Source organism: Pongo abelii, chromosome 9 (genome assembly GCF_028885655.2).
Source record: "Pongo abelii isolate AG06213 chromosome 9, NHGRI_mPonAbe1-v2.0_pri, whole genome shotgun sequence".
Lineage (NCBI taxonomy): Eukaryota > Metazoa > Chordata > Mammalia > Primates > Hominidae > Pongo > Pongo abelii.
In genome coordinates, this window is record NC_071994.2 from 128,663,655 (window position 1) to 128,676,144 (window position 12,490).

Here is a 12,490-nt window from a genome sequence, read left to right on the forward strand (position 1 = left end):
CATGCTTTCATTTCAGCTTAGTTGTCAAGAATACTTTGCAGCTGAGCATAAGCAGACTAAATGCCACACCAGAAAGATCACGTAAAAATACAATAATTGCACTTGCCAATATGTATCTAAATTAATCTCCAAAATCTAAAATTTACAAGGATTGGCTAGTCGCAGGAGCTGGTCTTTGGCCTATGTACTTGGTTCAAAGAGCAGAAGAGAGAAGAGGCATTGTTCACAAATTCATATGAGGATCTGCCAAAAAAGAGAGGCTTCATAACCTATAGGAGAATTGGTATTCAGAAAAGATGGCAGTTTTTTTTCTAAAAGCAATAAAATGTTGGAACGTAGCATATCCACATGGTAGAAGAGATAGCCATAAAAAGAACATTAACAAAGTGTTAACTAATGTGACTAAAATCATGACACAAAATTTTATAGCCAGTATAATCTCAACTATATAGAAAAGATACAAAATATTATGGCTGAAAAGCACCAAAATAGTAACCATAGTGGAGTGAACAATGAGTTATTTATTTTTCTTTGTTTGCTTTTCCTTATTTCCAAAGTAGTCTAAATGATGGATATACTCTAGGTATAATTTTTTTAATGAACTTAAAAAATGTAAACAAAACCACTCAAAATAGAAAAAAAGTCTGTTTCTTAATTAAAATGAAAAGATTTCACACTGAATTCCTGAATGGGTATCTGCAACAAATTAATAGCTATTTACTTTTTTGAGCTATGATAGAATACTTTACATATATCAACCTTCATAATTTGTCCAAATTACTTTCCAAATGTAACTTGTGTGAAAACACAAACATCTATAAATGTCAGTTCATCTCTATTTTCTCCCTTAAAAAAATAACACTTCGTGCATATTTATGTAAATAAAGGAGTTTACAATGAGTTAAGGACAAGTCACTGTACTTTGATTTTAAAATTCCTGATTCTCAAGGACACAGTAGTGTCTATTGATGCAGGCATGATGTAGGCAGGATTTCTGTTTGCCAGAACCTCCTGCTTTCATTATCCAAATTGATAAAAAATGAAACGTTTGGTCACCTTCAGCACCAGGGCCTAGCAGGTATCCATCCTCCTCAGCTGAACAGAAGCTCAACTTCCCTTCCCCTGGGGTATACAGTAGCCCCGCACTGGCCCCTTCCCTCCAGAACAGGCTGCAGTGGGCGGGGCCTCGTTAGCTGTCACTCTCTGCAGGGCACGGTTGCCAAGGAAATGGAATTTCCCTCGTGATCCTCTGGGCCTGTCACCACATCTCAGCCTAGGATTTTTCTCGTCCTAAGAGGGCCAAGCTGACACTGATGGCTAACACCATGTGCCCCCCAGCCCTTGGGGGTTGTACTGTTTGATGTATATAAACAGTTACTGTCTACAAAAGGCTCTTTGTTACACACTGTTTTCCCTCGTAGTTCAGAATGTTTATTAATATTTGACAATGGAGCAAAGTGGAGGAGAGGAGGCAGTCACTTCCTGGAAGGAAAGCTAGATTCTATTTTTTCCAGTCAGCCTTACCCCACCCAAGAAACCTTGCTTCTCATTAAAAATACAGCCAGGCCCACAGACCGGGCGCCCTGCTTCAAGGGGCACAAGTGCCGACCAGGCAACCTCAAGTTGCAGGGAGAGAGAAAACAGGAAGGCAGAGGATGCCAAGCCTTGAGAACTGCAGGGGAAAACAAAAAAGTCCCCTGCACCAGCACCCCAACCTCTTTCACCAGCTCCTTTTTTTTTTTTTTTTTTTTTTTCCCAGCAGGCCTCTTCCCTTATGGGAACCAGGAGAAAGAAAAGACAGCTCTGGTTATCACTGCAGAGTATTTGAATTTTACACTGTGCAGGAGGATGTGACACAGTAATTTGGAGGGTATTTTGGCCCATCTAAACCTGCTTTGAGGAGTCTCGGGCCTGCGGCACGGAGGTACGACGTACAGGCAGGAAGGGAGAAAAAGGAGCCGCTGATCTGGCTGAGAACAAGAGGAACTCACTGTTTGTCAGCATCTGCAGGTCTTCCACTGAGGGAGGAGAGGCTTTCTTCTCGTAAGGAATGACTGTGTTCAGATACTGCAAGACAAACAGCACGCAGGAGGCTTGAGACAGAAGACATGCTTCCTCTGGGTTGAGATTTAGCCTTTCTCTAAGACACATGCTGCAAATCTGACCTTCTCTGAAACATTCATGGTCACTGGTACATCACTGTTTCAGAACTTCTTCCCCATCTTTAGGGAATGTCTCTTTAAAAGTAAGACTTTCCCACATTTCTCTCCAACCCAACTTCTAGATTCTTCCTACACTACAAACTTCTCTGTTATTTAGGAATCCTGGGGAGCTTTTTCTCCTTCAGACTGAGAGCAGAGAATATCTCCAAGGGGATTATGTTTTCTTATTCTTTGCAGTGCAATTTGAGAAGGAATTGTTTCTCTTTTGTCAAAAAGGATATGCAAGAGAACCTCAACCCCGCCCAGGGTCTCTGATGTCAGATTTGCTCCCTCTGCTGGATGTCAGGTGCTCCTACAACAAAACCAGGATCAGGGCCTAGTGGGCTGTCAAAGGAGTCTCAAGGAAGCCTGAGGTGGTGAGTGCCAGAGCTCCAGATCAAAGCTAAGAAGCTCACTTTTTTTTTTTTTTTGAGACAGAGTCTCACTCTGTCACCCAGGCTGGAGTGCAGTGGCTTGATCTCGGCTCACTGCAACCTCCACCTCCCGGGTTTAAGCGATTCTCCTGCCTCAGCCTCCCAAGTAGCTGGGATTACAGGTGCCTGCCACCACGCCTGGCTAGTTTTTGTATTTTTAGTAGAGATGGGATTTCACCATGTTGGGCAGGCTGGTCTCAAACTCCTGACTTTGGGTGATTTGTCCACCTCGGCCTCCCAAAGTGCTGGGATTACAGGCGTGAGCCACCACGCCCGGCCAGAAGCTCACATTTTAGTCTTGGCTCTGCTACTGACAGTGTGTGTGGCTTTGGAAAAATGCCTTGAATCTCCAGGCCATAGTTCTCACTACCATAAAACAAGACGACTGGGATCAATGCTGCTAAAATCTCTTCCCCTTCTCTAGACTCTCTAGAATTCTAGAGTTCTAGAATTCTGGCACTTAGAATTCAGCTACAAATATGTTTAAAACATATACACTTTCATGTACACTCATTCCACCATCTCAAACTTTCTGTTCACGTGCCAGCCATGTCTATTAGATTATACACTCCATAAGGGCAGGGGTCAGGACTTTTCACCTTTGCACCTGAGGGCCTAACAACAGAGCTTAGCACATAGCAGGCGCTTGATAAAAGTTGTGAATGCTGTCTTAATAACCAGAAATGCAAGCTATGTCACAGGGAAATTACTGAGCCAACAAAAAGCCACAGCATGGGTTAAAACCAGAGCTGGGCAGCTGCAGAGGCAGTCTTAGTGGGAATGGCTTGGCGGGTGATCCAGTGTGGTGGAAAGTTAATTAAACTCTAGGATGGGATCTATCATCAAATGGACTCCCTTTTAATGCATTTCATCCTTAAAACAACTTAATTCTTAGATCTACAAGCAGTGTTGAATTTTAAGTCTTGCCCATGTCCTAGAACACTAGAGCTCAAAAAAAAAAAAAAAAAGTTCTCCTTTTAAAAAGATATTCTCTGTTCCTCCTTAAGAGGAGAAGAAAGTGTTAGGACCCCTAACCCCCTAAATAAGTGCTGGGATAATTCTGGTGAGTCACTGTCCCCCTGCGTTGTTGGGGAGGCCAAGCTGCAGGAGTCTAGGAAGAGAGCTTGGAGCAGGGAAACTGCGCGTACCTGTTTGTCAGTTCCTGAGGAGCCAAAGGTCTGGCGGATGCCACTCTGCAGAATGTTGGAGATGCCTTCCATGCTGAAGCGCTGTGGGGGAGAGAGACAATCAAGAAGGGCAAATGCTTCTTGCTCCATCGTCACCACACCCAGGGACCTCTCAGCTACCAGGCTGTCCCAGATAACGCCCCAGGGTTCTGTGACTAGACAGTAAGTGTAAGACATTGGCTTACAGAGACAGGCCAGAATTGAAGCCTGAGCTTTGCAAGAATAAACAGTCTCAAGAAATCTTATCTTAGTAAGTCCCTCAGGGCTACAAGACCCCTCTGCATCTCCCAGTTTTCCTCCTTTTATCCTCCATCATGCAAATAGAAAAATAAAGCAGTTCAGTCAAACTTAGATGAACCATGATGCAAAGATCTTAGGGGAAAACAAAATGTTCAGCTATCAGAAAAGGCTGTCTTAAAGCAACTGTCCTGATGGGGGAAGTTTTTTTCAAAATGTGTATGCGGAGAACTAATTCCGTAGGTCTGTGATAGAGCCTAGGGAAAGGCATTTTGAAAAAGCTCCTTAGATAATTCTACTGAGCTCCCCTGATTAAGAACCATGAGTGGCCAGGCGCAGTGGCTCACACCTGTAATCCCAGCACTTTGGGAAGCCGAGGCGGGCAGATCACGAAGTGAGGAGTTTGAGACCAGCCTGACCAACATGGTGAAACCCCATCTCTACTAAAAATACAAAAATTAGCCAGGCGTGGTGGCGTGAACCTGTAATCCCGGTGACTCAGGAGGCTGAGACAGGAGAATCGCTTGAACCCGGGAAGCAGAGGTTGCAGTGAACCGAGATCACACCACTGCACTCCAGCCTGGGCAACAGAGTGAGACTCCATCTCACCAAAAAAAAAAAAAAAAAAAAAAAAGAACCATGAGAACCACGGGTTTGGGCATCTTGTCAATAGAACAATAAGGCATCTGGTGCCAGGCACGGTGGCTCACGCCCGTAATCCCAACACTTTGGGAGGCCAAGATGGGCAAATCACCTGAGGTCAGGAGTTTGAGACCAGCCTGGCCAACATGGTGAAACCCCATCTCTACTAAAAATACAAAAATAATCCGGGAGTGGTGGCATGAACCTGTAATCCCACCTACTAGGGAGGCTGAGACAGCAGAATTGCTTGAGCCCAGGAGGCGGAGGTTGCAGTGAGATGGTACCATTGCACTCCAGCCTGGGCAAAAGAGTGAGACTCTGTCTCAAAAAATAAAAATAATAATAATAATAAGGCATCTGATCATTTTCAATCACTGAAACACCTTAGCACACCCTAAAGAGACCAGTCAGGACTGGAACCTGGGACACAAGGAGGGATTTGGACCCAGAATTCCGAGGTCCATCTCAAGACTCCCAACACGAAATACCCTCACTCCACTTTCTTTAAGGTCTTGCCTACAGAGAACACAAGCCAAATTCAATTATTTCCTAATGTTTACACACTGTCTTCCTGGGTTAGACTGTGAGCCCTTTGGGGGAGTGGAGGAAACAGGGGATATCTTCCCGCTTTCTGACCCCCATCTGTCACAGTGTGCTGCTCACCACCACTGCTCAGTAAACATTGATGAGTCCCCTGCAGGGTTGGTAGGGCACTGAAACGGGCAGGGTTGGAGGTTCGAGGCACCCAGTCTTCTGCCTGGTTGTTCACCTACCTTGAGAGGCATCTGGTTTCCCTTCTCTATCCGGCTGCTCTGCAAGCTCAGCCCTTTCTCTTTCCGCCTCTTTTTCATCAGTTCTCGCTGCTCCTTCTGCTTGTTCTGAACCTCAATAAGCACCGTGATAAAGGAGTTCTTCACTTCCTTCTCAAACTCCAGCTCGTCCCGGCGGGCCAGCTGCTGCACCAGCTCCTCCGAGAAGTCGCGGATGGCACCCTCCACCTGGTCCAGCAGCTCGGTCAGCTCAGACCCAGACATGTGCCTCAGCCCTGCAGGGGAAGACCGTCTCCCGCATAACACCTGCATCCACACCAGAGCCCGCTGGGGAGGCTCCTGAGGCCACCACCAATCAAGATGGGACTGCCCCTCAGAGGAGACCCATTCCAACTCCTTAAAGATCCAAGAAAGACCTTCACAATTTAGGGGCTCGCCAGGAATGCGGGGGCCTGTGTACTGACTGCAGAAGAGAACACCCCTCTCAGGAAACAAAGGAGGAAGAAGAAACAGCCCACAAGGAAGTCTGTGGACTCTATTCTCAAAGATAGGGATGGACAGACAGATCCTTTGTTCCTTCTATTTTCTATCTGTGTCCATAAGATTCCTTGTGTGAAATGGGTCAAGAATTGGGGATGGAAAAGTGATGGGAGGGAGGTTTTTGTCATCCATACTGAAGAGCAATAGAGATGTTGGTGCTTATTCCCAAGAACTGATCAAGATATAGCATACGGCAACAACAACAAAAAAGCCGACCATCTGAGCCCCTCTTTACATCTCTAGTCCTGTGTTGCAGTGCATGTATTCAAAAATATATGAAACCTGGAAGATTAGTGACTATGCATGAAAAAATAAAGCCTAGCGGGTCAGCATATGGCAGTCAGCTACTTTCAAAGAAAAGGGAAGCTGAGACCATGGGAAACATATAACTTTAAGAAGTCTCCTAAGACTTCTTTCATTTAAAATAGATTTGGATATTTTATTCCAAATTTTTCTGTTTACATATTATATATTTTCATAGTTGAGATTATACTTGTATACAGGTCTAAATCATGCTTTAAAACTTTATACACTTTAGGCCAGGAGCGGTGGCTCATGCCTGTAATCCCAGCACATTGGAAGGCCGAGATGGGCGGATCACCTGAGGTCAGGAGTTCGAAACCAGCCTGGCCAGCATGGTGAAACCCTGCCTCTACTAAAAATACAAAATTAGCCAGGCATGGTGGTGCCTGACTATAATTCCAGCTATTCGGCAGGGTGAAGCAGGAGAACCGCTTGAACCTGAGAGGCAGAGGTTGCAGTGAGCAGAGATCACGCCACTGCACTCTAGCCTGGGCAACAAGAGCAAAACTCTATCTTAAAATAAAAATAAATAAATAAATAAAAACTGTATACCCTTTAAGCATTTTCTGATTAAAAATTCTTTTAAACACTTAAAATTTTAGGCCAGGTACAGTGGCTCACACCTGTAATCCCAGCACTTTCAGAGGCTGAGGCGGGTGGGTCACCTGAGGCCCAGAGTTCGAGACCAGCCTGGCCAACATGGTGAAACTCCATTTCTACTTAAAAAAAAAAAAAAAAATATATATATATATATATATATATATATATATATATATATACACACACACACATATATATAATTTGAAAAAATAAAATATGCTTGGGAAACATCTTTTAAAGTGTGTCTCCATCTAATAGTATCTTTTTGCGGCAGGGGAGGAAGAATTGATGGATTGATTGGTTTTTAATTTTTAATTTTTGTGGGTACATAGTGGGTGTATATGTTTATGGAGCACATGAGATGTTTCGATGCAGACGTGCAATGCATAATAATCACATCATGGAGAATGAGGTATCCACTCCCTAAGGCATTTTTCCTTTATGTCACAATCCAATTATACTTTTAGTTATTTTTAGATGTACAGCGTCTAATGGTGTCCTTCACTTTCACCTCAGAATCCATTTCCCTCTTCCTCTTTGTTTCTGCTTCGCCCGGATATTTGCTGACTTGCTTGGGCTTTCTCCTTATTCTGCTCTTTGGAGCTGGCCTCTCCCCCTTCTGTTTTTTTGCCATTTCACTCTGCATTTCAGCTGTTTTCACAAGTCTTTTGCTGAACGCGTCTATCTTTGGGACCTTTGTGTGGCTGGGAAAGGCCTGACAAGGGCAGTGGGGAATGCAGCGAGGCAGCCAAGTCCAGTTCAGCACCGAGCAGACTCTCTGCCGGCCACCTCCTGCCGCTGCTATTCAGAGCCAAAGTCTGACTTGCAGGATGCAGGCCTCCAGATTCTGCCTCTGCTTTCACCACTTCTAACCCGCGGTTGACCTTTGAACCCTGACCAACCCACCTTCTCCCTCCCCTGTTTCTAAGTTCCCATCTCCCCACGGGTGGATCAACTCCTAGAATGGGGCCCCTTCTGCAGCGTGGGCATTTGATACCCTGCAGCTGGTGAATTGTTCTGCCTTTGCTGTTACACTTTTTCATTTCATGCTTCATCCAGCCGTTTCTTGTGCACAGTCAAAATTACTATAAACCTGTGTCAGAGAGTTAAGAGGATGGCCTCTGGAGTTAACCTACCTGGCTTCAAATGTTAGCTTCACCCCTTATGACTTCTGCATGGACTAAGCACAAATACAAATTTTAAATGAGAGGCTTGATTCTCCCCGTTGAAAATAAGGGAAGAGACTTTTCCTCTCCCCCACCTCTCTTTTCTTTCAGAATTTTTTCTACCTATCCTTTTCAATCTCTCAAAGATTTAGATTAAATCTTTAAAATAAACGTATGTTACATTTACACTAAATTATTGTCGTGGCTAAATAAGCCTCTTGTCATTCTTATAATTCAGGAGGGTTTCTTCAAGGGCCTGGGGGTTACTGCTTTGAAATATAATCATCGGGCCGGGCGCAGTGGCTCATGCCTGTAATCTCAGCACTTTGGGAGGCCAAGGCAGTCGGATCACGAGGTAAAGAGTTCGAGACCACCTTGGCCAACATGGTGAAACCTCATCTCTACTAAGAATACAAAAATCAGCCAGGCGTAGTGGCACATGCCTGTAATCCCAGCTACTCGGGAGGATGAGGCAGGAGAACTGCTTGAACCTGGGAGGCGGAGGTTGCAGTGAGCAGAGATCATGCCACTGCACTCCAGCCTGGGCAACAGAGCAAGACTCTGTCTCAAAAAAAAAAAAAAAAAAAAAAAAGGAAAGAAAGAAAAGAAAAAGAAACATAATCATCTCTCATTGTTCTGAGCAGAGGAGTCTAACTCCCTTCCAGCTCCAAATTGCAAAACCTACTCAATATAATGGGTTCCATTTATCCACTTAGCTACACAAGAGTGAGACTGCTTTCTGTCTTTGCAGTCTCTTTAGAGAGTTGTCTGTGATGTGGTTCCCATCCTGGTTTAATGCTTATTCAATAATAAAATAGTTTTCTAGGCCGGGCGTGGTGGCTCACGCCTGCAATCCCAGCACTTTGGGAGGCCGAGACGGGCGGATCACCTGAGGTCAGGAGTTTGAGACCAGCCTGGCCAACATGGAGAAACCCCATCTCTACTAAAAATACAAAAATTAGCTGGGCATGGTGATGCATGCCTGTAATCCCAGCTACTCGGGAGGCTGAGGCAGGAGAATCGCGTGAAGCTGGGAGGCGGAGGCAGAGGCTGCAGTGAGCCAAGATCATGCCACTGCACTCCAGCCTGGGTGACAGAGCGAGATTCTATCTCTAAAAAATAAATAAATAAATAAAAATAGTAATAAAATAGTTTTCTTTCTCATCTGTCTTTGTGGAGAGGTTTTCTGAACAGGAAGGAAATCTCATTTCTAACCATATTTCCCTAACAGTGGCCTTGGACAAGTCATGTAACCTCTGAAAGACTCAGTTATTTTGATCCAAATGGAGCTGATGTGAAGATGAAATGAGATTAGGAATAGAAAGTCTTAGAATAAGGCCAGGCACAGTGGCTCACACTTGTAATCCCAGCACTTTGGGAGGCTGAGGCAGGCAGATCACTTGAGGCCAGGAGTTTGAGACCAGCCTTGCCAACATGGCGAAACCTCGTCTCTACAAAAATACACAAATTAGCAGGGCGTGGTGGCACGTGCCTGTAGTCCCAACTACTAAGGAGGCTGAGGCTTGAGAATCACTTCAACCTGGGAGGTGGAGGTTGCAGTGAGCTAAGACCATGCCGCTGCACTCCAGCCTGGGCGACAGACAGAGAGAGACTCTGTCTCAAAAAAAAAAAAGAAAAAAAGTCTTAGAATAAGGTCTGGCACATAGAAAGCACTTCAAAAATATGAGCTGTTACTATTACCTTTTTTATTCATTGATTTTATGGTAGCATCATTCATTGCTTTTATATAGTAGTTCAGATTTCTTCTGCTTATTCTGCCTTAGTCTTGTTCTTTGGTTAGTTTTAACATTTAAATTTTGCTCGACTACCTTATTCTTTTCTCAAAAATGCAAACTTCTCTCCTGATGCCGAGTAAGAAAGATATTGCTGACCACCTAGATCTGCAAGGCTCTGCTCTGAGGCAGTCAGAGTTCTATTAGCCATGTACAAAGCACACGGCCCAGAGCCTGGCCCCGAGCAGGTGCTTCCTCCTTGGCCAGCCCAGCGCCCAGGGCCCTCACCTTCGTAGGACCAGTTGTTGTTGAAGGTCTGTGTCAATGCCTGCATCTCCTGCAGGAGGACCGAGTCTGCCTGGGAGGAAGTTTCTCCTCCATCCTCTTCTTCCAGAACCTCCTCTTCTTCCTCAGGGTCTGGGGAGTTCTGCATCATTTCCTCAATCTCCTCAATTACCTGAAGAAGGTACACGAGAGAGTGCTAACTCTGTTCTCTGCTGGAGGGGCATTCTGGCTTGAATTTTGATCAGTTAAGGATGTTTCTAATTAGCTATCTGAAAATTTCTAAAGCAATATTGTTTTTAAATAAATACTGAATAATAAAAATAGTTCCAACCAAAGGCTTGCATACACTCTTTCTTTAATGTAAGGCACTCTTTAATGTAAAACCTCTTCCAAGAGCTCCATTTAGATAAATGACTTATTGGAAATAAGCTACTCTTTCAGGAAGCAAGGCAGAGCTGCCTGGAAGGGAACATTTACTTCAATTTGCTGAGCTATTTCTAAGTGGGAAAATATTTCATTCACCCAACTTTAACACAAAACCCAGTCCATTAGTTGTCATAATACACATGACTGTAAAAAACAGCGTGCTCCTAGAACAACACAAAATGGGGAGGAAAACAGCTATTTCTCCAGAATTCACCTAGACAAGAACTGAAGCTGCCCAGCAACAAGTGAAAATAGAGATAATGAAATAATAGAAGGATAGGTGGAGTCTAGAGAGCAGCAAGTAGATAAGAACCCCAGCTCTAATCTAGACTATTGACAGGAGCCAGCTCCCAGAAGTGGAGGGAAAATTAGATATCTGCCAAAAGGAACAAAAGTGAATTACTAGCTAGGCATGGTGTCTCATGCCTGTAATCCCAGCACTTTGGGAAGCCGAGGCAGATGGATCACTTGAGCTAGGAGTTCAAGACCAGCCTGAGCAACATGGCGAGACCCCACCTCTGCAAAAAACAGAAAAATTAGCCATTTGTGGTGACGTGTGTCTGTAGTCCACGCTACTTGGGAGGCTGAGGTGGGAGGATGGCTTGAGCCCAGGAGGCGGAGGTTGCAGTGAACTGAGATTGGGCCACTGGACTCCAGCCTGGGCAACAGAGCCAGATCCTGTTTCAAAAAAAAAAAAAAAAAAAGAAGAAGACTGCTGCTGAAAGCAAGTCTTTAGATGAGTTTTGTCACAACCTTCACCTTTGTCTGTTCTCCATGGATGGACTAAGTCCCCGAGGCCAGCATTGTAGTCTTTGAGGTGGTTTCTTCACAGTGGTAAGGGGTTTCAGGGTCTCCTCCTTTAGAATAATTTCCATTCTTATTCCCAAACCTTTTCACCTCTACTCACAAACTTAAGAAATACCCAGTCTTTGACTACTGAAAGCCATTTTACAGAATGCAACCAAATGACACAAGTCCCTGTCAGGGTCTTATGGCTGAATGTCTTTCCTCTAAGAGTAGTTATAATTGAGTTCATATCATTGAATTGTAGTTCCTCCTACAAGTCACAAGAATAGCTATTAGCCCCTATTTTTAAAAATCTGGTTCTCTTCAGTCTCCTAATCCTCACGTGTTTCAATTCCCACCTTTTTATCACAGATATGAAAAAGCACCGTTGCTGCTAAAAAGCACTTTCTGGCACTGAAGCCTGCCAGTGGAGCTTTGCAGAAAGACATTGTGGAAACTTGTGTAGTGTTTAGCTCAAAATAAGCACCCATAAATATTTGTTGACTAAAACATTGAATAAGGAATCCAGAAACTGAACATTATCCTCTCTAAGTAATAAATTATTAAAGCTATGATGCTCTCAATTGAGTGCGAAGCACTCTATCTTTTTTCACAAAGTCGAAGTGGCTCTAAGACTCCTTTCGGAAGGCGCAAAATTTTGAGTGTTCTATGAAATGTAAGAATATATCCATCACACAAAAGCCTCATCTGTCACTTCTTTTTTTGGGAAAACAGGTATTTGGGACCCTTGTTTAAGTGTCTTGACTCCAAGTACAACGAGTTTCAAAAAGAAGGCTTAGCAGGATTGTAGCTACTAAATATTATGCCTGTCTCTGGCTCCTATCAGAGACTGATCCCAACTATCCCAAGTGTCAAGAATGACATTCATGTTCACTGCAGGTGGGCAACCTGAGGCAGAAAGAGAGATGAAATCCCTTATCAAAAATACTCTGAGTTGGACAGGCACCGTGGCTCATGCCTGTAATCCCAGCACTTTGGGAGGCCAAGGCGGGTGGATTGCTTGAGTCCAGGAGTTTGAGACCAGCCTGGGCAGCATGGTAAAACCTCATCTCCACTAAAAGTACAAAAAATTAGCTGGGCATAGTGGTGCATGCCTGTAGTCCCAGCTACTTAGGGGCCTGAGGCGGGAGGATCGCTTGAGCCAAGGAGGTTGAGGCTA

General features: G+C 44.3%; 1 protein-coding gene across 12 annotated transcripts in view; it reads right to left on the reverse strand.

Annotated features, from left to right (window-relative positions):
• Positions 1-12,490, reverse strand: part of FEZ1 (fasciculation and elongation protein zeta 1) — a 140,101-nt gene that overhangs the window by 4,618 nt on the left and 122,993 nt on the right. For all 12 annotated transcript variants that reach the window (XM_054525358.2, XM_063728262.1, XM_054525356.2 and 9 more), the window contains 4 exons: positions 10,102-10,270; positions 5,475-5,746; positions 3,784-3,864; positions 1,992-2,067 (listed from right to left, as the gene is read on the reverse strand). In XM_054525358.2, the coding sequence (XP_054381333.1) occupies positions 1,992-2,067; positions 3,784-3,864; positions 5,475-5,746; positions 10,102-10,270 (598 nt within the window). The remainder of the gene's footprint in view (positions 1-1,991; positions 2,068-3,783; positions 3,865-5,474; positions 5,747-10,101; positions 10,271-12,490) is intronic.